Below are 26360 nucleotides of genomic sequence, written 5' to 3'. Positions count from 1 at the left end.
CTTCCCCAGTATAGTCAAAATAATTTCTCCAAAGTGAAGACTGTCTGCCAAATTTAAAGCTTGGGAAGTCAGTGGGAACTGGGACTGCCCCTTTAGGACCCTTCCAAGAGCTCAGCCTGCTTTTTTTGGCACAGTCAATTCAGTATCAGGACGATTCAAAAATTAGCAAAACTTTTTTTGGGGGGGAGGGGGAAGGGGGGAGTATTTTTTCCCCATTTAATTCATCTCAACAGTGCCCAAACAATTTGTATTCCAATTTTTCAAGGGTGGCAATGGGGTATTTATATTTATAGAATCAAATGATATATTTATATATAAAATTATATAATTGTGTGTATAACATATATGTAAAATTTGAATTATAGCTGAAGAGCTAGCTACAGCTGTATTTAAAAAAAGGATATATAGAAGAAAAATAAAACCCTCAGGCAGAGACCAGGCCTGCAAAATGCCAGCCTGATATTTCAGCAAGTTATGAGCATCAGAAAATGGGGGGCTACAATGGAAAAACTTTGGCAGCTTTAAATATAGCTATTGCGAGCCCTCCAGCTATAATTATTTTATGCAATATTTTTTTCAACATCCTTGAAGAAAATCTTTCATGAGGTGAAATTTATGACCAGGGTAGGTGGGCAGTGGTAGGCCTGGTCAATTGCTGTGCTGGTTCAAATCCTCCTAAGCCAAACATTCACACTTACTTACTCTGTCTTTAGGCAAGACATGCTGTGCTTCATTCCAAGCCAATCTTTTATGGGTCAATAAATTACAAACAGAACAAAAATATACAGAAGAGAAGAGCATTTAATATAGTGAAAATTGTTTCTAGAGTCATCATTTCTATTGCTAGAATGTTTGTTTTCTCATTGTATGTTTTTAATTTATATTTCAGATAGTGTTTTGTATTAAGTGTTTCTACTGAAGAATAGTTTTGTTCCTTTCAAAGTAGTACTGTCATTTTATTTGCGGATCCCAATGGAATTTTAGCTTTATATTTTAGCTTTTATAATAATGTAAAACGATTTCAACAATGGTTGAAAACGACTCTTGGGTACCCAATTTAGTTGTCTAATTTCTAGATGGCTTAAATGCTTTAAAATAAATTATATGTAACTGGAATTAAAATGAGCAAAGCCTTGTATTTTCCCTTTGGGAAATGGTTTTAATTTAAAAAGAAAGTGATGTTGCTTTTTTATGTAACATTTTAGAAGGAGAAAACTTTTATCTAAACTGGCAAAGAGTAAGACTTACAAATTATCATTAGCAAAGAGGTAAGATCATAACTGCATTCACAAAACTTTAATCAACTCTTGGGAATGTGTGTGCTGTATCAAAATAGCTGTTTATTCATTTAAAAAAATTAATCCTACTTACAGGAGGGTTTGAGTAAAAAGTCAGTGTACAGTGAGGACGCATAATAGCTGAGGCTTCAATTTGTCAAGTTTGGCCGGGCTAGCACAGGTTAGAACACGGATGGATTTTTTTTTTTTTTTTTTTTTTTTTTTGTAGAATGTGAACTTGCCTGAACATGTACAAAAACCTAAGTGGTGTGCATGAGTGAAGATTTGTATCTTTGAGTAGTGCATTGGCAGTATTATCAGATCACTGACTGAACCAACTGTGGAGACAGCTCTCAATTTCATGTACTGTTTTCTTTTTAAGTTGCGTTTTCATTTCTGGCTGTACATCTGGAAGACTCACTCTGTTCTGCTTTTTCATTTTGTAGACTAATTTTCTCATGGCTGTGGGCCAGGCCGTTGAAAGATACGGAAGGGAGTTGAGTTTTTTCAATGGCACTTCTGGCATAAATCAACTCTTACTTGTCTTTCAAATTTCCTCTTTCTTCTGCCAATAGACTAGGTAGCGTATTTGCTACTGTTGTAGTCAATAGTTATATCAACATATTTGCAAGACTTTGCTAGCCCTTCTCACAATTCATGTCAGGTGCTCATGTATCCTGATGGATATGATGCTCCTTCCCAGCTTCCCCAGTATAAAACATATACAGCATGATAGCCCTCATAGGGAACAGACCGGACACAGTTGTCTGTATATTGCGGCAAGAGTTTTTCTTTAGGTTTTTTCATACAAGCGACAGAATTTGCAGAAGAGTTACAAAGTGTTCCTTTTCTACATTTTAATTGCCTGTTGCAAGCTTCACATGTCTCTGAAGGACTAAGTGCGTGGTTACCACTTCTCTATTTTGAGGTTGATGTGGTTTGGGTTTTGATGCATTGCTTGTGGCTTCTTATTTTTTTCAGTTTGCCATTTAGGACATCCATTTAGTTTTTGTGAGTGTTTGTTGAAATTAAACTTCTTTTTAATGAACAGCCCTACAGCAAAGTCCTCTGTTCACCTGCAGAACAATTCTTAGCCTTTCTAGGGACACTGTCAACAAAGGTGTCAGTAAGTACCAGTTCTGATTATTGTGGTTTTTGGTTCGGTTTTTAATGTGGACAGATGTTTACTAAGAACTGACTGAGATCACCAAGTCATTTGACGTAGGCCGCAGAAAAGACATCAAATAATAGTACCTTTAGGACACTACTGACTCCAAAACATTTGAAACAGAGATCCAAATGTGAAAAAAGCTCTTTATCCCATTACCAGCTAGAAATGAGACTGTGGCCAGCCCCCACAGGGTGCACACACAACACCCTCAAGGGATACATCTACAGTGCAGCTGGGAAGGAGCCTCCCAGTGTGGGCAGACAGATTCAAGCTAGTGGTGCTTGAGGTAGTGTGCTAAAAATAGCAGCTTGGACTCCCAAGCTCACTCAGTGCTCTGAGTGTGAGCTCAGGTAGCTATCCAAGTCTCTGCTGGAGCTGTAGTTTCTATCCTGCTATTTTTAGCATGCTAGCTTAAGCTCCACTAGCATGAATTCGTCTGTCTTGGCTAGGAAGCTCGCTCCCAGCAGCAGTGTAGACATAGCCAGGCTGGCTGCTGTTGTATTCTTTGTGCTTCCAGATAGTGCAGCTACCTCCCTCAAAAGGGGCAGAGACGAAAGGAGAACAGACAGGGCTGTGACTCTTCCAGTCCCCTCTCAACCTCTCCCAAGGGGAGTGTATGAACGCTAAAGATATCCACAAGTCTGTCTCCCTTATCCCTTGGGCCATTATCAGGGTAGGCTTTCTATACCTTTCATACTTTGCCTGTTTAACTTGGGGTCTGAGTCTGTCACTCTTGCAGAGTATATCACTGGGACTACTCACAGAGTGAGGTACTGCTCAGCATGAGTTTGGGTGACAGAACTAGGCCCTAAAGGTTTTGTCATACAAAGGGAGGGGGGATGAGTATAATTTCTACTGATTCATCTCTAGATCACACAGCAAATTCAAAGTGTCAGAAAGGAATGAGGAATGTATTTCTGAGCTCTAATCTAGAAGGTCATATACCTTGAGTCTTATGAATGTCAAGTCTGAGAATGAAAAGCAGTGTAAATAAACCAGTGTTTTTGCTTTGCTCCTTGGAAGGCTCCCTTACTATCTGTTGCTGTCCTCCCTGTCAGGATCTGTCACTGTGAGGGAGATGATGAAAGCCCTCTCATCACACCATGTCGCTGTACAGGGACCCTGCGCTTTGTTCATCAGGCCTGCCTGCACCAGTGGATTAAAAGCTCAGACACGCGCTGTTGTGAACTCTGCAAATATGACTTTATAATGGAGACCAAGCTCAAACCTCTCCGGAAGGTACGATATTAGTAATTTAATTACATTCAAGTGTTGAAAGGATGAGATGGCTGCACAACCTGCTGACATATTTAAGATACGTTTACATTTCCCAAATGTCATTTGATTTACTGTTGCAATAAACACAATGGGGTGATGCTCTACTCCACAGAAGCTGGTCAATTTACAGCAGCTGTGGTTCTGGTCCAATGAGTTTCATGGCCTTAGAACACACACACAGTAATATTGTCTCTTATGATATATTCTGCTGTTTAGATTTTTCTTCCTTAGCTTTGGTGTTATATTGGTATGTACATATTACAAAACCAGAAGGGACTCCACGATAATCTAATCTGATCTCTTGCATAATATAGGCCTTAGAATATCACCCAGCAATTCCTCCATCAAGCCCATCATTTTTGATTGAGATTTATTCAGATGCTTGTGCAGAGATGGAAACTGGAGGTATCCCAAATAATGCTTCTAGATGCATAAATGTATATTAGGTATATTAGGTTACATTAACTAATTTGGTATCTAGGAAGTCAAGTGTATGCAGTTTGAGGATAAATATTCTTGGATGAATCTTTTAAAAGTCTGTTTAATGTCAGTATACAGACGGTGAAGAGGTTAATTTTTTTGCAAAAGGGAAATATCCTTTTTTTTCTCTTGTGATTCTCTTCCCTCCTCTCCCAGTACATCATTGTGTCTTACTGAAGTTTTATCTTTGTGGTTGGAGTTTCACTAGAGCCAGCATCTAATTTAAAGCTAAACTTTAATTTTCATGTGAGGTTTTCTGAAAAGTGATTATGTAAAAATAACATCTGACTCAACCGACCTGTTCCCTGTATTCAGAGCCACTTCGGTGAAAAAAGATACTGCTTTTTACTCTTGTTAACAGAGCCTGGAGAGAGTGAGCCGGATGCTATGCCTTCCTGTGTCTCATTCACAGAAATTGTTTTGCAAGTTCCAATCAATTATACCAGCTAATAAAAAGCACTGGGGCTGTGCAGGTGTCATGGAAGGCTTAATTTGATCTGCAAATGCTTTATCACAGGTGGTGATGTTACAGAGAAGGAATACTTTATTTTAAACTGCCAGCCCTGCAAACTCAACCTGGGATCTGAGAATTGAGCACATCTAAATAAGTTATTACTGATTATTTATAATTTTATTAATATGCAAATTTTATCTGATGGAGTACTTAAATATCTTTAGTCACACCCTCTGGCATGATCTGTACAAATTGCTCACTCCCTTTTCAACATAGGTTTCAATACTTCAGTCGCCAAAGTAACTGCCAAAATTACAAGTAAAAATTGACATGTTTCCCAGGTGAATACCCTGAGAGCATGTTATTTAAACAAATAAGCTGCCTAATTCCACTTTACATTTAAACGGGGTGTGTGGAAAGCCCAAGAAATACAAGTTACAGCTTCCATGATGAAAAGAAATGAAAAACTAACATTACTACGGACATCTGAGCAGGTAACTCTCATTCAGAATTCTTCTTTCATTCTGAAAATCATATGGAATACTGGCAGATTTAGAGTGGTTACACAAAACCACATTCGTGTAAGTCTAACTTTCTTCATTGAATGGCAAACACTTTATTCATCTTTAGTCATGTCCCCCTGACTCTCAGTCATCACCAGTTCTTGGGAATATCTCTGATTTTGTACATGCCAAGGATTGTCCCTGTTTTTTAGAAAGTAGTTATTTTCCACTCAAAGAAGCATTCCAAGCCCAATTTATTTTAGCAATATTAAAAGATACCAACCAGTCTTCCCCCCCAAATTCATAACTTACCAATATTGTATGTACAGTATGGACCCAGTGTATTACTATATGGACCCAGTTCTCCCACTCAAATCAGTGACAAAAGTTTGAGTTTTATATTGTAATTTGGGCTCAGAAATATCCCTTTTCTCCTGTTTCTTGCTGGTCTTCTCTGGTTAATTCTTCTCTCTGCTAAATACTTCAACATACCAAAATTACTGAGAATTTCTTTGAAACAATACTGAGAAGTTCTTTAAATTATCTATATTACTTGCATTAATGGAATCCTGAGTATTATATCCTTTTGATATAATATCACTGATATACCATCCCTAACTGTTTACATTTGTTTACATGTTAAGATACACCATACAGTCATGAAGAAGCTATTTTGTATGTTGTTGCAAAAGCAAAACTAGAATGGGAAGAGAGATCACAAAGAGATCAGCCATATGAATGTTCATATGCATTGGTAGTTGTGGCAGTAACACAATCTACATGAACTTGGTGGATTCAGATGTCCTAACCTGTCCCAGTGATGTTCTAAATTGTTCAGTAATCCCACTCAGCCCTTCAAAGGCATCAGATGGAGGCCCCCCTTTCTATGCCAGAGCATTGCCTACCCACGTACTGCAATCCTGATCCCATTCAAATGGATGGGAGTTCTGCAACTGATCTCAGTGATAGCAGGATTAGTCACTTCATTGGGAATCCCCAAAACAATTATTTCCTGTCTACAACTGGTCAGAGAGTGACTTTTATAGCAAGGGTAGCCAAGGAGAGGCATCTTCAGGTTAAATATGATCTGTAGCATTCTAGAACGTCTAGCCACAGCTACCTTCATATTTAATGGAGGAGAGGGCCGCAGAGACTACCTATCTTTATCCATGCAGTCTAGCTGAGCCTGCTCTTATGACTAAGTCCTATTGAAAATGATAATCTTTCTCTAGGCTTTTTCAACCATCTTATAGAATTGAATAGAAAATTATAGCCCTGCTATACAATTTATAGGATGGTTCAGAAAAACTTATCATTCTCTATTAATTAAATTCTGTAATCTTTTACATTTACATTTCTATACCATTGATGTTATCCCTATTAAATTCTATAGGGCTATCCCATAACTCTGGATCTGTCCATGTGTAGAAAGGTATATATTTTAAAAACGGGTGATGTGGGAGAGAAAGCAAGTATGTGTTCCAGGGTAGTTCAGAATAAGGCTGCGGCTGGCTATGGTGAAGAGCTTACAATGGTGCAGCTGCTCTAAGCCGACGGGAGAGAGCTCTCCCGCTGACTTAAGTATTCCAGCCCCTGTGAGTGACGGTAGCTATGTTGGTGGGAGAACCCTCTGACACAGCGCTGCCCATACCAGCGCTTAGGTCACTGTAACTTCCGTCGCTCGGGGCGTGGTTTGTTCACACCTCTGAGCAACACAACTTATACCGACTTAAGCTGGAGTGTGTACATAGCCTAAAAGTGCGTTACCATGAAGTACAGTAGCCTGTGGCTCAACTGTACATTTGTAGTGCAGTTTCATTTTGGAGTAAAATAGCAAACTAAACAACATTTTTAAAAAATGAGAATACTCATCACTAGTGAATGAGGGTAGAAAATAGGAAATAGTTACTTCCAGGCTTGAGAAAATGTGGATTAAGAAATGTTGAGAAAAGTTGGTGTATAACAGGCAGTTTGTGGAAACTTTGATTCCTTCACTGACTGGTTCAGTAGTGCCTGAATCGACTGTAAATGCATCAAGACATAAAGGAATTAGTTAAAAATACAATGATGACAATGCAAAATGTATAGAAAAGCAATTTACATATTCCTGTCTAATTCATCATAGAAGTTTTATTAATATTGAAAAAGCCATGGTATTCGCAAATAACCTATTAAAGCTTTCCTTGTAAAGAGGAAAACAATATGGCTTTGATTGTAAAACCACTCATAATATGAAAGATTTCCCACCCCCAACCCCTCACTGGTCTCCAGAGCTTCCTTGGTGACCGTCCCTTTCCAAGCCAGCTATAGACCCATCTTTTCCAGACCATCTTTCTCCATGTACACTACTGCCCTCTGCTTAGTGGATCTTGGCTCTCAGCTATTCAGGTACCTTCTATTGCAAACCTCCATGTGATTTTAACAGATTCCACAGCCTGTCAGGCCACTGTCAGCTCCCCCAGATCCCCACACAGCCTCTTGCTCTACGGAGCTGTTGAACTTCACTAAGGAAGGCAAATTATAAAGCATAGAAGTGCCAGCAAAATGGTAGATTTCTGAGGTGCACACAAGGAAATTTTCAGCAACTGAGAAGAGAAGGCAATTATTTGACAGGTTTTGTGATGACCTAGAACTCTGAGCCATGATTGTAACCTGATCTTGGGTTGAGCTCCCTTTGGAAACTGAGGTGCTTAGCAACTTTTAGGATCAGATCCTTATGACTCAGTCTTGCAGCCATGCAAATGAGGGTTTGATCATCTCTTGCAAAGTGTTGCTGAGTGCCATCAGCTTCCAGTAGATCACACTTACATCCAATCCCTACTGTATGTTATGTCCACTGGTGACTTAGTCATTGATTTCATGGGACCTGAGAATACTTGAAAGACAGTACAGTGGTAGGTGCAGATGAGAGAAGTGCTCAAAGCCAGGCAAAATCAGGCCCACTGGTAGGGTAGGGGTTTGATATACACAGTCCAATAAGGTGAAATAAAAGTGAGCTCTACTGATGAATGGACCAGCAAGAACACAGTAGATGGCATATGAGGCACTGAACAGTTAGCTGAGAGAGATGCTGTTTCATGGATACTGTTAGCTGACTCCCATGACTAACTGTGGTATGTAACCTATCTCTTAAATCAGCCATCGTACCAGATCACTGGAGGATAGGTAGTGTAATGCCAATTTTAAATAAGGCTCCAAAGGCAATTCTGGCAATTACAGGCTGGTAAACCTAACTTCAGTACCAAGGAAATTGATTGAAACTATAGTAAAGAACAGAATTATCAGACACATAGCTAAACACGATATGTTGGGGTAGAGTCAACATGGCTTTTGTAAAGGGACATGATGCCTCACCAATCTATTAGAATTCTTTCACGGTATCAACAAGCATGTGGACAAGGACAATCCAGCGGGTATGATGTACTTGTACTTTCAGAAAGCCTTTGACGAGGTCTAATTGGCCACAGAAGACCCAGAGAAAGCAGGCCTAGTGTGGCTGAGAAAGTGGCCACCAAGGGCACTAGAAGTAAAATCCCCTGCAATGCCATATCCAGGAGCAAGAGAGTGCCATAGAGGTGAAGACATGCTATAAAACCCTCTTTTCTTGTTTTTGAAAAACATTTTGTTCTGCTCATCCCTAATAAGGGCTCTGCAAACCCTAGGAACTCCATGGACAACAATCTGAGAACTAATTATTAGAGCTGGACTATTCAGTATCTATAATAGTCTTAAGAATTTAGCCTTTTTTTGACTAGGAAGCAATTCATGACTCCATCTTCATTTTTCTTTGAATGTATTTGTTCTTTGTAAGTATTTGCTGAATAGTTTTGATGAATAATGTTCAGCATATGGATTATTTGACAGCTGTTCTCTTTGGCTCTTTACTATTCACAGTGTGTGGTCAGTCACCTAAATATTGTTTCTGCTCCCTGTTGGATGACTAAAGCTTGTTGAATAGGGGAATAGTGAATAATGAAGAACCAGCTTCTCGTATGAATAAACATTATGTGCTAAAATGCATGAAACTGGATTCACAAACAATGAATAATGTGAGTCTATGAGTCATAGTAAACTGAACTACACAAGTTTAATAAAACATTATTAATGAATCCGCTTTTTTAAAGTATTCCACCAGCTCTACTAACCCCACCAAACACCTGTCAGCTTAAAACAGTTATTTTCACTACTTCCATTAGGGCTAGATTTGAAGTGGCAATCTAAAGGTGAAAGGCTCAATATTCTATTACCAGTCTTGCCACTAATTCTCACAAACCCCTGGTTGACACCAGACTATGGAGGTTTGGCTCTTGATTGCAGTATGTTCCATTACAATTGTTTTCATAATAGCATCTTTGGAACATTTCAAATGCCAGGCTTGTAAGGATCGGAACTGAACCTATTTACAGTTTATCTACATTTCTATTCCTACGATACCATGAAACAGGAATGGCATTAAAAGAACATTGCTTTAACTTGACTGGTGAAGTACCATATTTATTCAGAGGGTTTATGCCTCAGACGTCCATGTGCCATTAATGTTGTTTACAACACAGTCTAAGGTTGTGTGATAAACTCACATTTAAGTACTTGAACTTCAGTAAAGCATTTGACATGGTACCATGTGGGAAATTATTTGTTAAATTAGGAAAGAAGGGGATCAGTACAAGCATTATAAGGTGGACAAGGAACTGGCTCAAGGGGAGGAAGCAATAGCTTGTGCTAAAAAGTGAATTATTGACTAGACGGAGATTGCTAGTGGAGCTCCTCCTCCTCCTCCTCGGGACCAATCTTATTCAATATAATTGTTCATTACCTTGCCACAAACAGGAGTGTGCTAATAAAATTTGCTGCTGATACAAAGTTGGGGCGCATTGTCAGTACAGAGGAAGATCAGAATATTATGCAGGAAGAGCTGGATGACCTTGAAGACTCCCATGACAGAAATGGGATGAAATTCAATAGTACAAAGTTCAAGGTCAAACACTTGTGAAAAAGGCAAATGCGATCCTAGGATGTATCAGGTGAGTCATTTCCAGTAGAGAGCAGTATTAATCCTATTGAACAAGGCACTGGTAAGACTTAATTTGGAATACTGTGTACAGTTTCATTACCTGTGTTCAAGAAAGGTGAATTCAAAATGAAAGAGGTACAGCGAACAGCTTATTGGATGATAAGGAGGGTCTGTGTTAAGAGAGGAGACTGGAAGAGCTTGGCTTGTTTAGTCTAGCAAAAAGGCATCTGAGAGGGGATATGATTGCTCTCTATAAATGCATCAGTTGGGTAAATAGCAGGGAGGGTGAAGAGCTATTAAAGTTCACGGAGAATGCTGGCACAAGCAAAACTAGATATAAACTAGCCACAAACAAATTCAGGCTGACAATTAGAAGAAGGTTTCTAACCATCAGAAGGATGAGATTCTGGAACAGTCTCCCTATAGGAGTTGTGAGGGAAAACAATTTATTTAGTTTTAAGAGAGCTGGACAAATTTATGAGTGTGATTGTATGATGGGCTTGCTTGTGGTGGTAAGGGGAGACAAGGCTCAACAGTGTTGGAGTTCACTTTTGGTTTATGTCATATGTCCTAAAAGCTCATACTTTGGTATTTCATCTAGCCATCTCCAGGGGTCAGGAATGGATTTTATCTCCCCCTTCCCTCCCCCAGTGTATTCTGTTGGGTTTCTTTTAATCTCCTTCCTCTGAAGAATGAGGGATGGTCACAGCTAGAGATGGCACATAGGATGGGGAGGGTCAGGGCTCTGAGGTGGCACTGAAAATTCTCTCTCTCAGGTGCTTGGCTGGCTGGTTCTTGGTCACATGCTCAGGGGCTAACTGATCATTGTATGTGTGGTCAGGAATTAATTTCCCCCTAGGTCAGATTGGCACTTACCTTGGGGGATTTTCAGTAGAGTTATGTCTGAGTCAGACGGGACCATGGGCCAGATTCTCAGTTGATGCAAACTTGATAGTCCCATTGAAATCAAAGGCCATATGCCAATTTATACCAGTTTGCCTATCCCAGTCTCTTCTAGGCCTCATATGCTATAAAATAAAACTTAGATTTGTCATTTTGGTCATTTATATTGAAGTAACCTATAGAATCCTAGAGGTGGTTAAGTTTGAAATACTAGTCAGGTTTATTTCTTTCTAGTCAGGTTTATTTCCACTGATGTGCATTATATCTGCTTAAATTTATAAGGCAATTTTTGTTTCACTTGATGATTTTCCATTCAGCATCTCCACTTTGTATCCCTCAGTTTCCCATTTAGGAACTCACCTTTTTTTATCATGTTGAGGATTAAAGAGAGAGAATTAACCTGTTTTAGTGTTCCTTACTGAAGTCTATCAGGTTACACAGCTCCACCCTTGAGAAACTCAATTCTCCTTTAAAAAGGATGGAATCTTGGTAAAGTAGCAGCTACAGTTCAGATATACTCAATCCAATATTTGAAGCGTGAAGCATAGTAAAAAACATAAACTGAATCAACATATTACAATAATCCATATGGAATGGATGAAAGCATCAAATTAAAATGTGCATAACACAGAGATATATCTTCAAATGGAGATTTTCCCCAAAGCCTCTCACTGTGATTATATTTCAAATTACTTCTCATATTTAAATCTTGCTGTCTAGTTAAAGTTTTTTGCTCTCTGATGAGATATTTTCCCTTAATGTATTATCCCAACTGATTATTCTGTAGCATCAAATATGACTTTCTTTCTCTCCTGGTTTTGATTTAGCTTTGGAAACTTTTTAAATAATCATTTACAGTAAAATCTGTGTTATCCAGCACTTTACCAACCGGAAAACTCTATAAACTGGCATTTCTGATCTTCATTGAAAGCCCGGTTTATAGTCCAGTTGGTGCGGGCCAGGCAGGCTCCCTACCTGGCTCTGCATGGCACCCCAGAAGCAGCAACATGTCCCTACTGCTCTTAGGCTGATGGAAGGACACAAGGGGTTGAGAGTGTGGGAAGGGGTGTGGGGCACAGGCTCTGGGAGAGAATTTGGGCGGGAGGGGGTTCAGGGTGCTGGATCTGGGCAACGCTCATCTGGAGCAGCTCCCCACAAGCGGTGACATGTCCCTGCTGCTCCTAGGTGGAGGTGCGGCTAGGCGGCTCTTCCTGCTGCCTCCTCCCACAGGCGCTGCCCCTGCAGCTCCTATTGGCTGCAGTTCTCAGCCAATGAAAGCTGCAGAGCCAGTGCTCACAGCGGGGCAGGAGCAGCATACAGAGCTGCCTGTTATGCCTCTGCCTAGGAGCAGCAGGGACAGGTCGCCGCCGAGATCCGGCACCCTGCACCCCCTCCCTCTCCCCAACTCCCTGCCCCAAGCCCCCTCCTGCACCCAAACTCCCTCCCTCTTAGTTAACTGGAAATTTTTACTTACTGGAACCCCCCGATTCCCTGAACATGCCAGATAACAAAGCTTTTACTGTATTTAGGAAGTGTAATTACCATTAACCATTAAAAATGAATTTATCAACTTTGTTTATGCAATAATTCAGGCAGCATTTTATTTCTATTTGGAAGGGTAATAGAAGTTACAGGATGATCCTCCTTACAAAACGTAAGGCATGTTTCTGGGTTTTCTTAAATTGAATGACAATTCTGTCATTACTCATATTAACAAATTAAATGCAAGTCTAGAACTATTAATATTCAAACAAATGTGATCGTTTTTGTTTATCCATTGGAGATTGTGGATGTAGCTCTTCCAAGCATTCACTAGTTTTGCAGCCTGTGTTTGTTTATATACTAATATTGTATACCAAATCAAGCATTACTATTAGACAGTTCTCCTTGGGCTACTGATTTTCATATATCAGTGGACTCCATGGGATTACCTTAGGTAGCCCACTGATACCCGTACTGGGACAGAAGAAGATAAGGTCTCTCCCCAGATGATAACTTCAACCCATAATAAGAATAATAAAATATATAGAAGAAATCAACTCATTTAAATGGGTTAGCTCACATTCAAGACTCTCCAAAGAAGAATTTAAAGTCACTGCTGTCCTCCCAGTGAACCGACGGGGTAGATTAGTGAGTGACTCAGTGGTTGAGGCAGGTTAGTGGAGAATTAAGTTATTCAACACAGAGTTTCACTATTGGGTCAAAACGCAGATATTCCGTTTTAATGCAATAGGTAACAAATTATTACCCTTGTCTGCAGCAGGGCTTGTTGGGTCCTAGAGAAGGGGCTGGTGACTGATTAAGATCTACTTAGTATTTTTCTCTATAAGAGGCAAGAATAAAAAGCCATAATTCCGGTCACAAATGAGCTCCCTCAAAATATCTTAAGGCAAAACTCTGTTACAGATTTTGTATACAGTATGTTGTGTTTGCTAATAATAATAATCCAGTCTCTCTCACTGAGTCCATTCCACGAACACTTAGGGAAAGATTCTCACACTACTCCTTGTGTTGTTTCACCTTCATGGGTACAACAATTTTGCTCCAGGTGTTTGGCAAAATTTGCAGTCTCATCTTACCCATAGGTTTCAGAGTAGCAGCTGTGTTAGTCTGTATTCGCAAAAAGAAAAGGAGTACTTGTGGCACCTTAGAGACTAACCAATTTATTTGAGCATAAGCTTTCGTGAGCTACAGCATCCGATGAAGTGAGCTGTAGCTCACGAAAGCTTATGCTCAAATAAATTGGTTAGTCTCTAAGGTGCCACAAGTCCTCTTTTTCATCTTACCCATAGACTCTATAGAGGCAGGAAACAGTGCAGAATCTAGCATATCAAAGTGACATTATGACTGTCCTCCAAATCTTTGTATTCTATATAATACATTCTTCTCATATGGTTTCAAGCCAGCCCTTTACATGGGGCACAGAGTTAGAGGAGAATGATTTAGGTTTCATTAGCAAAAATGTTTTCTTTGTGATGGAGCCTTGAAATTGTGTGGTCAGTAGAAAGCCAGAGAAGGAATAACCTTTAGGAAGTGAATCTGTCTGAGAACAGAAATGGTATTTTACTGGAGGGATTCATTCAAGATGTGATGATCTGAGAATAAATCTTTATTGGGTGATATAATAATTGAAATAAAGGCAAAATATGCTGAAAGATGTTGATTTCTTTTTGTTTAAAAGATAGCTTCACTTTGATCATTCCTATTTACGCTCATTATTTAAGAACATGCCATGTGGTATTCACTGCTGAAAGTGATATTCCCTGCAGAGAGAGCGGTGTGAGCTCCTGCTGTGAAATCAAGCTAGTCCATTACTAAACACTCCTCCCACTAGAAGAGATTCTCTCAGAACCTGAATTGACTTGCAGTATCTCCTAGGAAAAAAGGAAACTTTTGAGCGGTCACTACTGTATCCCTTGCTGTTTTCTTCCTATTGCTCTGAGCTGTAATGTAGAAACCACCTGGCCTTTTCATTATCTTTATAACAAGGTCCATGATCAGAAGTGATAGCTAATATTGTGTAGGTCTGGTAACACTGACTTGCTGTGGGATTCGTTTTCTTTTAACCTAATTTGCTGGATACGTTTCAGTCCTTGACATAGCAGAAGGTCCTGCATTTTCCTTTGATTTCTGGTGCAGCTACCCAGTGTTGTCAAGGCAACCAGCATCAGTGTTTTCTTTCCTACAGTAAACTGAGGCTCAAACATTGTAAGCCTTAAATCTCACTCATTTCTTGTAATATGTAATTCACCAGTATGCACAAAGGCACAAAGCTATTACTTTTTTATTGGCTATCATGTCATTATAGGGAACAACTTTGTGCACTAGGGAGAATGTGTATATCAAAGCTTTTAAAGTTAAAATAATTCTATAGCATTTATGTCCGGTTGTGATGCCTCAAGGTTACAAGGGACTGTTTTGTACAGACAGTTGTTATACTTCTAGTGTTTTAGCAATTACAGTTGTGCTCTACTGCTAATTTGTATGTAAACAGTTCACACATATGCTTGTTCTTGTGGTGCAACCTTCTCATGACTTGACTCATGACAAAAACAATAGGTCATAAATATTTCACAGTGGGAAGTCTGCTCTAGCGACCTATCCCAATATTTCTTTTTGTTCTATTCAGTGGCAGTTCTGCTGCTCCTCTCCCAATTTACAGTGCCTTACACCAGCTGAGAATCTGACCTCTGAACCTTTCGTGGCCTAGAAACATCCCCAGGATATCTTCATGCTAGCAAAATGTCATCACATCATAACATTGTGCTGTGACACCCCAGTGCAGCAGCCTTCCTGAAGAGAAGACCAGCTGGCTTTTATTGTTTCTAATAACGTTTTGTTGCTCATGGTGATTTGGGCTCTATTTTAAGATAAACAACCAAAGCTTTGGTTATCATAATATAAAGCTTCTTAAAAATCAGCTACTAAAAATCATTTCCTCTTTTACTCATCAGCCATTCCCAAGTTCTGTATTTCTCCTGCTACAGTGGCTGATCTCAGTAATGCTCATGGAAGTGTAAGGAATTCAGGACATTGCTCAGCTTTAGATGTTTGTGATGTCAGCCATTGCTGCACAGAAACCTGAACCTGAATCTGGCTAGGTAAAATGCCTTTTGTACAGTCCTAACTCTCATTGTGTGACACAGTTAACAAACACTTGGGGGCTGTGGGTAAGCCCAGAGTCCCAACTGTGCTCCCCACAGAAATGTTGCATTTCAGCAGGAGCTGAGATTATTACAATTCTGCTCTACTCAGTTGTGTGGCCTGTGGAACTCAGAATGAGTCTAGACCTTTTATCCCCATCCTTTTTGGTGGAGAGTCCAGTCAAGCATTTCCTAATAGTCATATATTAAACATGGGTCTTTAGAATTTACTGAGCCATACTAGAAAATGTAAAAACATAAGAAGCAGAAAACATCAGTTTTTCAATTCTCAGTCCCAATTTTGACCTAAAACAAATCTGAAGCTGTTAGTTATTTGTTGACTCTTAGATGGTTCCAAAAATACTTGAAACATTCCGTTTTTAGAGCTTGATTTTGAAGCTGATGGCAATTTTGCCATTGGCTTTAATGGGAGAGGGCTGTTCGCCACCCTAATACTGATTAATAATGTAATAAATGACAAATTAATCAAATGAAAATATCCAAACTTTACTGAGATTATTTAAACTAAACTTCCAAATCATGTGAGTAGTTCTGAATGGAGGGCTTCCTTAGCTAAGAAGCAGATTATATATAGAGTCTGCCTAGATCTGCTTTGCTTGTTATTGGTGGAATAAATGTAACTATTTCATTTACAATATATATCATGGCTCTTCTCTTGTAATCAACTGCTATTTTCGCAGCACTAGGTCTAAATTATATTAAATTAGGGAAAATAATATATTTAATTTCCTATATTTTACAACTTTCAGTATTGAACTCCTTTTTCTTTTAAGTTTAAAAATATAGTCTTTCACTACAAGGACGTAAAATTTTCTATATGTACCTCACTCTCCTACCACATGATGTTCAGAAGTTGGCTATGTGAAAAGTAAAAGCACAATATTAGATCTTTGCTAGAGGACTTTGAGAATGTAAAGCTTACCTCAACTCTTCATCTGTGTGTTATGGCTGTACTTTTGTGAAGGACTCAATTGTGTACTTTTGTGAGGGACTCCCCTGGATTATTCAGAACAGATTGGTCCCACTTAGCTGGTTTTGTTTCATTGTATCAGATAATCATTTCCATGGAGAAAAGTATAAAAGACAATGAGTTAGGAGTAGCTATTTATTGACAAATTGGCACATTTTTTGCAAAGGTCAAATTTAAAGAAAATAAAGCACCTCCCCTCTTTCAATCACTGGGATGTGGCAAGTCATGCATTTGAATCTAGCACTTGCACAGTCAAGTGTACTGACCTGATCAAGCTGAAATGCATGAGAAAATGTCAGACTGACAGACCTTTGGCCTATACAGTCACGCAGCCCAAACAACACCTTTCTTGTGAATCAGACTGATTTGAATAAGTGAATATCAAAAATACTGGGTTCTATTTCCCCACCCAAGTAAGGTTAGCTTATTCTTCAGGAAGACAATAATGCCCACATGAAAAATGGCTATTTTCAGGATCACTTGTACTATGTACTGGATGAGTAGGAAGGAGCAGAATTGGCAGGGGGCAATTTTGTTTGCATCTAACAGAAAGAACAGAAAATGAAAATAAAAACAGGGACGCAGATGGGGGTTTGGGTGACAACTTTTAGAGGTTCAGCCAACTCTTATCAAATTATGCCTGAACTAAAGGTTCCCACGTGCACGTTAATGTAGTCCCATTTCATTCAGAATTACGCTAATGTGCACTAGGGAATTTTTAGTGCATGCCAGCAGGATTCACATGGGCCATTTAGTGTGCAACGCGCTGGTGCACATTAGAATTTACATCCTTTCTGGTGCATCCTAAGGCACCATGTAGACATGCCCAAAAAAGATTTGTACGTGGTTTCCTAATATGCAGTCATGAAATTATGGACAGTGACACTTCAGCATATTTAGAAAGAGGCCTGAAGAATGTATTTCAGCAAAATGTAAGGCTTATACTGAGGGGAAGAATGATTGGCTTCAGCTAAATATATTTTTCAGAAATATTTGAGGGTTTTAACTCTGTCTTCTTCCTGAATGAGTACTAAAGTTTCTAATGAAGTTACTTCCCTTTTGTGTCAGGATTCTGTAGAAGCTTTCTTTGAGATACAGTCTTTCGTTGTTGTGTGTGTATTTATCTGTGTATTGTTGCTTCCAACATACAAAGGAATACTTCTCTCAATCCATATTATGGAACTGTCATAAATATAAAGGGAAGGGTAAACCCCTTTGAAATCCCTCCTGGCCAGGGGAAAGCTCCTCTCACCTGTAAAGGGTTAAGAAGCTAAAGGTAACCTCGCTGGCACCTGACCAAAATGACCAATGAGGAGACAAGATACTTTCAAAAGCTGGGAGGAGGGAGAGAAACAAAGGGCTCTGTGTCTGTCTGTAGTCTTGGCCGGGGACAGAACAGGAATGGAGTCTTAGAACTTTTAGTAAGTAATCTAGCTAGGTATGTGTTAGATTATGATTTCTTTAAATGGCTGAGAAAAGAATTGTGCTGAATAGAATAACTATTTCTGTCTGTGTATCTTTTTTGTAACTTAAGGTTTTGCCTAGAGGGGTTCTCTATGTTTTTGAATCTAATTACCCTGTAAGATATCTACCATCCTGATTTTACACGGGGGATTTCTTTATTTCTATTTACTTCTATTTTTTATTAAAAGTCTTCTTGTAAAACACTGAATGCTTTTTCATTATTTTCAGATCCAAGGGTTTGGGTCTGTGGTCACCTATGCAAATTGGTGAGGCTTTTTATCCAACATTTCCCAGGAAAGGGGGAGTGCAAGTGTTGGGAGGATTGTTCATTGTTCTTAAGATCCAAGGGTCTGGGTCTGTAGTCACCTAGGCAAATTGGTGAGGCTTTTTACCAAACCTTGTCCAGGAAGTGGGGTGCAAGGTTTTGGGAAGTATTTTGGGGGGAAGGACGCGTCCAAACAGCTCTTCCCCAGTAACCAGTATTAGTTGGTGGTGGTAGCGGCCAGTCCAAGGATAACGGGGGTAATATTTTGTACCTTGGGGAAGTTTTGACCTAAGCTGGTAAAGATAAGCTTAGGAGGTTTTTCATGCAGGTCCCCACATCTGTAACCTAGAGTTCAGAGTGGGGGAGGAACCGTGACAGGAACATACATTGATGTGAAGGGGAGTTATGCGCATGGATTATATTGATGATAGAAAATATAATACCTTCAGGTCAAATTACACCATAAGATCTCCAGCAAATCTCAAATAAGTTACTTATAGTTTTGTCTGTAACAAATAAGCGAGCATAGGGGATTCTCTCTCTCTCTCTAAAGAGTGGTTTTACTCTGATGCTAGAGCAAATGGAACAAAGGAGGGGGGAAGTGTATGATTTGAAGAGAACAGGACATTTTTAGCATAATACAGTACTAAGTGCAATCCTTTTCCCTTATATTGGCTTAACACAAAGCAAATGCAAGTGAAAATATTTTCCAGACTTTACAGGGAATTACTAATATTACACAGTAGCCACAGGAGATCTGGAGCCACCAGGATGATGGCTGGATGCATGAATTTTGACTGGGACTTAGTAAATAATAGAAAAATATAATTTTTTTAGTATTTTATTTAAAATGTCAGCAATTTTGAATAAATTATCTAATTAATATGATTTGATCAGTTCTAATTTTGGCACATATATCTCAAGGTGGTTCCAGGTCTCATAATTAAATATTTTGGGAACCAAGTTGTGTCGTGAGTAGAGAGGGGAAGGTGATCCATGAGAGGTCTCTTGCTAACAAAACTATGATAATTTGTTAATAAGCACCCAAAAGTGCTATAAGCACTGTATAAAACATAATGAAGACATAGTCTTTGCCTCAGGGAGCTTTCAATCTAATTAGACAAGACAGAGGAAGAGAGAGACACATATAGATGGGTATAAAAGGTATCAATGTAAGAAAAAGCCTGTTAGAAGAGCTTGATCTAAATCTGAGGAAAAAAGGAGAATTTGCCAAACTGCTGAACTTAATCAACAATGATTGCACATTTCAGAAAGAAATAGATGTGAATACAGACTTAATAAGAAAAAGTAAAGAACAAGTCTAGGGAGGAAAACAGAGTGAAAGTCTTATAGTTAAAATGTATGAGCATATGAAAGAATGTTCTAGTTATGGAAAGAGGCACAAACCTAGACAATGTCCAACGTATGGTCAAACCTGCCATATCTGCAAGAAATAGAATCATGTTGCAAAAGTTTGCAAACAGAGAAGTCTGGAAACACTTAGAAATATACATTTAGTTCAAAATTCAAAAGTCTCAAAGAGGATACCGTATAAGTAATACAGAGCTTCAGTTGTATTTATATGATTTAAAATTAGAATATCAACTTTCTAGAGTTTATGAAGGTAACCAATGTAATTGAAGATGATATATTTTAAATAAAATTTTCCTGTAACAGAAAGCTTAGCAACAGATTACCTAGGTTTTTTCAAGATTATAAGGAAAGGATTAACTGTAAATATCGGTCAAGTTTGTATCAAATGAATTATTGTGATAGAGGATCACATCAACTACCTTGTTTGAAATCAAATGTACACTAATGTAGAAATTGGGCTTAGAAATTGTAATCTTACGATGCCATGACTAATAATGGTCAAGTATGTAGATTAAATTGGAGATATTTAAAATAGTTACCTGCAAGACCAGACTCAATTTAAAGAAGAAATTATATAGTACAGCAATCTGTCTTGAGGCACATCACTGCTAGGTGACTTGTCTTTATCTTCAAGGATTTAAAGGAATATAATTTCCTACACACACACACCTCCTTACATATTATTTGCACATACACTTCACAAAGACTATGATGACCAGTGTGACACAGGCTTTCAGTAGAGATCTTACATAACACTCTTTGAGGGAACTAGTATGTAAATACCAGACACAGAGGATCCCTGTAACCCTATTGCACCCTTCTGCCAGCTAGCATCAAGAGGTCCTTGGGTCACAATGTTAAACATTCATCTTGTTAGTTCCATCCCCCCTTTCCCCTCATTCCTCTTGTCGGTGCAAGTGGCTCATCCTCCCTCTTTCCCATTGCCCCTCCATGCTAACTATGCCTTTGTTCCATGCTCTCTGCACCATTATAGATTTAAGACCAATGCCAACATAAAAATAATCAGCCATGCAGATGGTGCCCATATTACTTGGTGTTGAGAGGCAGATAGATGTATTGCCATAGAGTGGAAAGACATGCTCTGGCATGGTTCTGGAGGAGGTGAAGGAAGGGGGCTTCATGGCTGGTCCTATCTCTGAAAGTGGTTTTCACAACATGTTCAGCCTTAATGGCGTATCACAACCAAAAACCTGGATATGTCCCATACCAAGACATAATACATGCCATTAGATATACCACTAACATTCTACTAACATACAGTATGTGCCATAAAATGCAGCAGTCCCTATTGCTTTGATTGGGACTCTAAAATCTTGGATTAACTGTTGTGAGCCTGGCTTTCCAGCACAAATGTAACTGTGACTTATGTAGTTTTAGCCTGAGTTAGTTTGACCTACTATACAAATTTAGGTTATTCCATTTGATAGCTGGAGCAAGACATTTTACCTGAAGATATATGCTGTAGAGACATCTTATAGGGGATCTTGCCACAAAGATGTGCCGTAATTTCTTTATCGCAGAGTGGACAGGGAAAGGAATTGGCTGGTTGGGGAAGAGCCAAAGATGTGAGCAACAAACCAATGGAATATAAAAAAGGATTGCCCAAGAGTCTGGTTGAGCAAAAGCGGGTTGTAGCAGCAGCTCTTGGCGGAGGGTCAGGGCTAGATTTCATTTCCCTTCGCTCCTGTGTGGATTATCCACATATAGCCTGTCCTCTCTGACTTTGCACGAACGATGGATTTCTCTGCAGCCAGAGTACGTCCTTTCTGGATATCGTAATGAGATAGATGTGGCCATCTTCTAGCTGTTTGTCAGAAAAGATCACTCCCTACTGATGTGGAGGAAAGCCTTCTCCATCTTGGATTTCACCCAAGCTATTCTCTGTGGTGGCACTGAGCTCCCCGTGATAGCGGGAGCTTCAATACTGGCCTGTAGTGCAGCACAGTCCCTATTATGACCGTCTTTTGGATTGCATTAGCACTAAGCGGCCACAGCTGGAGACTCATTGTGCTAGGCATGTCCAAACACATAGTGAGAGACTGTATTCCCCAGATTTCTTGCAGGCCAAGTGGACAAGACAAATAAAGATTCAGAAGGGAAACTGATTCACAGAAACGAGAAGTGACTTGCACAAGGTCACGTGGGGCTAGATTCACAAAGGAACTTGGGCATGGCAATGCTGAGTGTCACCCTGCTTAACTTTTACATGCCTAGAAAAAACACCTGGTTAGCACCTAGCTTCTTATAATGCATGGGAGACATAGGACCCTTACTGTGGGATTCACAAAAGCCAGCATGCTAGGCAGCTCCTCCCGTCAGGTAGTCAATGGGAGACATTAAGCCAAGCACTGTGTGCTCAGAACTACCCCTCTCTTGGAGTTAGATGCCTATAAAATTATTTGGAACAGAGGGACTATAGGTCTTCGACTTTCTAAGCTAGTGCTGCAACCATCAGCTATAGTCTTTTGTTCTTTCCTTCCGCACCTCTCCTGTGATTTTCTCATAATTTGTCCAAAGTGGAACAGCTTCAATGGGAGAATCTGAGGGAGCCCCACATCAGAATACTGAATGAGCCAGTGGTTAGGGCCCTCACATGAGAAGTGGCAAATCCCACTTCAAATCTCTTCTCCCTTTCAGGTGGAGTGAGACTTGACCTGGAGGTCTTCCTACATTCCCGGTGAGTATCGTAACCACTGGGCTATTTTTTGGTAAACTCACTTATCAGGGGCTGATCCAGTAGGCAAGGACTGAGTTAGGTGGCCAAACACCTCTCTTCCCCCAGTCATGAATCACACAGGGGCTTAGGCAGCTGGACCCTTGGTGTAAGGTTGCAGTGCACACGCTCAGAGGCAGAAACATAGGCACCTAAGGGAAATTTTACTGCAAGAAATGTAGGCTCTGTGTGATTTTATGTACCTAAAGGATTCAAGGACAAGGACTGATCAGGAGTTTTGTGAATCCCAGTGGGCCTGATTCTGGGATTTTAGGCGCCTAAAGTGGCAGCTAAATGCCTCAGGCCTTATGTGAATCTAGCCCTTAGGAGCTCAGTGGCAGAGCTAAAACTAGTGCCCTGTCCACTAGATCATGCAACGTCACACTGAACAAAGACTGTATTAACTGCTGTTTCAACATGTGAAGAGGATCCTTAAAGGCTTTTTAGGGAGAAGGGTTTATGCATTGTAGAAAGCTGTTAATATTGCTTTCTAAATAAACAACCATAATGTGACATGAGCATATCCCTAATAGATGAGGAGGTGATGATGATGTTGGTTTGGAAGAAGGTCCTGCTATGGGCAGAGGATGCTATAATTATCCACCGTGGCGTTTCTTGCACTTTCCTCTGAAGCATCTGTTGCTGGCCACTCTGAAACAGGATACTGGGCTGAATGGACCACTGGTCTGACCTAGTTTGGCCATTCTTATATTAATTTTCCACATTCCTGCTTTTAGGTCTGTGCTAGAATATAGGTACTGGGGTGAGGATAGTTACTGAATTATGATTATTCTTGATGATACAGCTTACAGAAACAGCTACTTCATTTTGCATTTTAGAGATGATCTGTTCCAATTACTTAATATCCCTACTTTGCACATTTAAGGGCCTGCTAACTGATGACATACAAAGTTACAAATTCATAAGCTTAATAAGTGGTGTGCACTGATTGTACCAACCGAGTACAACTCTTTCAGTTCACTGTCATTTTTAAAGAGAAATGTACTGCTCTTTATTTTGAAAAGGCTGCATTCTGAATTCTGTGAAGATAAAAATCTCATTACTAAGGTGTTCAGCAAAGTGAGGTATTTTAATAACATAGTTCTTCAATAATCTATGCGACCATTACTGCAGAAGCTGTAGAATCTTAGGGCTTTTCTACAAGCAGAGCTGCACCAATTTAATGTGTGTGATTTTAACATTTCTTTAGTTAAACAGATGCAAGTCTGTGTAGACACTGATTTCAGTTTAAACCAGTATATTTTAGGTTATGTTGATGAGGAACAGTGAAAGAAGTCACTCTTTAACTGAAATGAGTGCCTACAAAGGGGTTTGTACCAGTTTTAACTAAATCAGCTTAGCTAAGGGTATGTCTACACTGCCCACGTTCCTGCGCGGCCGCAGCAGCTCTGTGACATGGGCAGTGTACACACACTTTATCACCAGGGGAGAGCTCTCCCAGTGATTAAAAAAAAAAAAAAAAAAAAAAACCCCACCCTGAACGAGCAGTGGTAGATTTATCGCCAGGAGCACGGCTCCCGGCAATAAAATACTGTCTACACTGGTGCTTTTCAGCACTCAAACTTTTGTTGCTCAGGGGAGTGTTTTTTCACACACCTGAACGACTAAAGTTTTAGAGCTGAAAGTGGCAGTGTAGACACAGCCTAACTGGTGCAAATCTGTGGGTAGGCCAGGCCTTAGATTATACAGTCTATGGACCATGTCTTTCTGTATGTGTCTACAGTGTCTAGCACAATAGAGACCTGATTCTGGATGCACAGTTAAGAGAAGGGGGTATGATGAGCCTAACACACATCTTACAGCAGGGGGTGGGCAAAATTTTTGGCTTGAGGGCCACATCAGTGTTGCAAAACGGTATGGAGGGCCGGGTAGAGAAGGCTGTGCCTCCCCAAACTGCCTGGCCCCCGCCCCCTCCCACTTCCCACCCTCTGACTGCCCCCCTCAGAACCTCCGACCCGTCCAACCCCCCCGCTCCCTGACCGCTCCCTCCCAGAACGCCCCGCCCCAACTGCCCCACCCCCGGGACCCCACCCCTTATTCAACCCTCGCTGCTCCCTGTCCCCGGACGGTCCTGACCCCTATCCACCCCTCCGGAACCTCACCCCCTATTCAACCGTCCCTGCTCCCTGTCCTTACTGCCCTGACCCCGATCCACACCCCCGCCCCCTGACAGGCCCTCCAGGACTCCCATGCCTATCCAACCGCTCCTGTTCCCTGTCTCCTGACTGCCCCCCAGGAGTTCCTGCCCCTTATCTAACCCCCCCGCTCCCCACACCTTTACCATGCTGCTCAGAGCAGCAGGACTTGCAGCCGCGCCACCTGGCTGCAGCCAGCTACGCCACCGCGCTGCCCAGAGCACTGGCGGCATGGCGAGCTGAGGCTGCGGGGGAGGGGCTGGGGGCTAGCCTCCCTGGCTGGGAGCTCAGGGGCCAGGCAGGACAGTCCTGCAGGCTGGATGTGGCCCGCAGGCCGTAGTTTGCCCACCTCTGTCTTATAGCAACCAGGCACAAATATACTCCCTACACTTTACTGAGCACTGGTGCCTCTTGGGTGCTGTTTATCTCAAAGGGAAGGCCATGGACCTATCCCTTGTTCTTCCCACCCACTAGACCTGGCAAATGCTGCATTATCCTAAGGGGAGACACACTCAGTATTCTGTGATGTACAGCAGGGTATTTTGTGCTGCATTAGGGTATAAGGTAGTCTTTGTTTCAGATCTAACCTCTAGTTCCTCTTTGGTTTTGCTTCACATACTACAAAGGCTAAACTCTCCTCTCTGAGCCACACTTCTGATTTCTTCAGAGCTCTTCTGCTCTCCCTGTGTGGAACCCCTATTATCTTTTATTAGTATTAGTTTGTCTTTCTTCTTCCTCCCCACACGGATTGCCTAGTGAACCCATTCCATTCCTGAAAACAGTCTGATTCTTTCCTCCAGCTGGTAGTTTGATATTAGTGAGTGGTTTACTGTGGAGTCGGAAACAATTAGCACTTTGACAACTGACCAAAAAAATAGAAAAATAAATGCCCCCAAGTTATGTACTCAGATCACACTGAAATATCTTGAGTGCTCAGTTCACTGCATCATATACTCGCTAAAGTCCTTATGGTCTTTTGCCCTGTCTTTTCCAAAAGATCATCCATGATCTGCTAATCATATTAGGCTTCTTTTGGGAAAGGGGCCACGCTTCTCTGTGTTTGTAGAGCATTTGAAATAGCACATTTTAGGTGCCATCATAAAATCATCATTTCAGACTCCCTTTTGCAGAGATTATTGGGTGGGAGCAGGGAGAAGGACACATACTCTCTCCCTCCCACCCCCCAATTATTTACCTTCTTGAAAAAAGAACAGAAACTATGTAATAAAATAGCCTTGTCTCTAGATGTGAACAGAAGCAGCTCCATGCAGGTGTGTGCTGCTTCTTGTATTCTGCTATTATGTTTATTTGCAGAATTATATATAGCAAGAAGGATTGATGCAACAGGAAAACACATCAAACACAAAAGATTTAATGCTCGATCACTATAGAATTTCCCTTTCCAGGGCTGCTCTAACCAAACCTAGAAAACAAAGATCCAGAAAAAGATACAGGAGTTACAATTAATTAATTCTACAGAAGCCCTTTCTCAGCAGCATCAGCCATCTTTCTCTACTTCAGACAGTCTCTGAGCTGCCTCTGTGAAGTGGCACAGCCCTCTGAGTGGCTGCTATGACATACTCAGGACACTGACTGACCTAGTCTTTGAGCCGCTATCACTTCTTTGCTGGCGATACCTGAATTTCTTGTGTTCTG

At 40.5% G+C, this 26360-nt stretch overlaps 1 protein-coding gene across 7 annotated transcripts in view; it reads left to right on the top strand.

Moving 5' to 3' along the window:
- MARCHF1 (membrane associated ring-CH-type finger 1) overlaps positions 1 to 26360 on the top strand; it is a 478438-nt gene that overhangs the window by 436984 nt on the left and 15094 nt on the right. For all 7 annotated transcript variants that reach the window (XM_073341528.1, XM_073341527.1, XM_073341534.1 and 4 more), the window contains one exon: positions 3507 to 3687. In XM_073341528.1, coding sequence (XP_073197629.1) covers positions 3507 to 3687 — 181 coding nt within the window. The remainder of the gene's footprint in view (positions 1 to 3506; positions 3688 to 26360) is intronic.

The sequence above is a fragment of the Lepidochelys kempii genome, chromosome 4 (genome assembly GCF_965140265.1).
Source record: "Lepidochelys kempii isolate rLepKem1 chromosome 4, rLepKem1.hap2, whole genome shotgun sequence".
Classification (NCBI taxonomy): Eukaryota; Metazoa; Chordata; order Testudines; family Cheloniidae; genus Lepidochelys; species Lepidochelys kempii.
The sequence above is the reverse complement of the archived record's forward strand: the minus strand, read 5'-3'. Positions and strand labels throughout refer to the sequence as shown.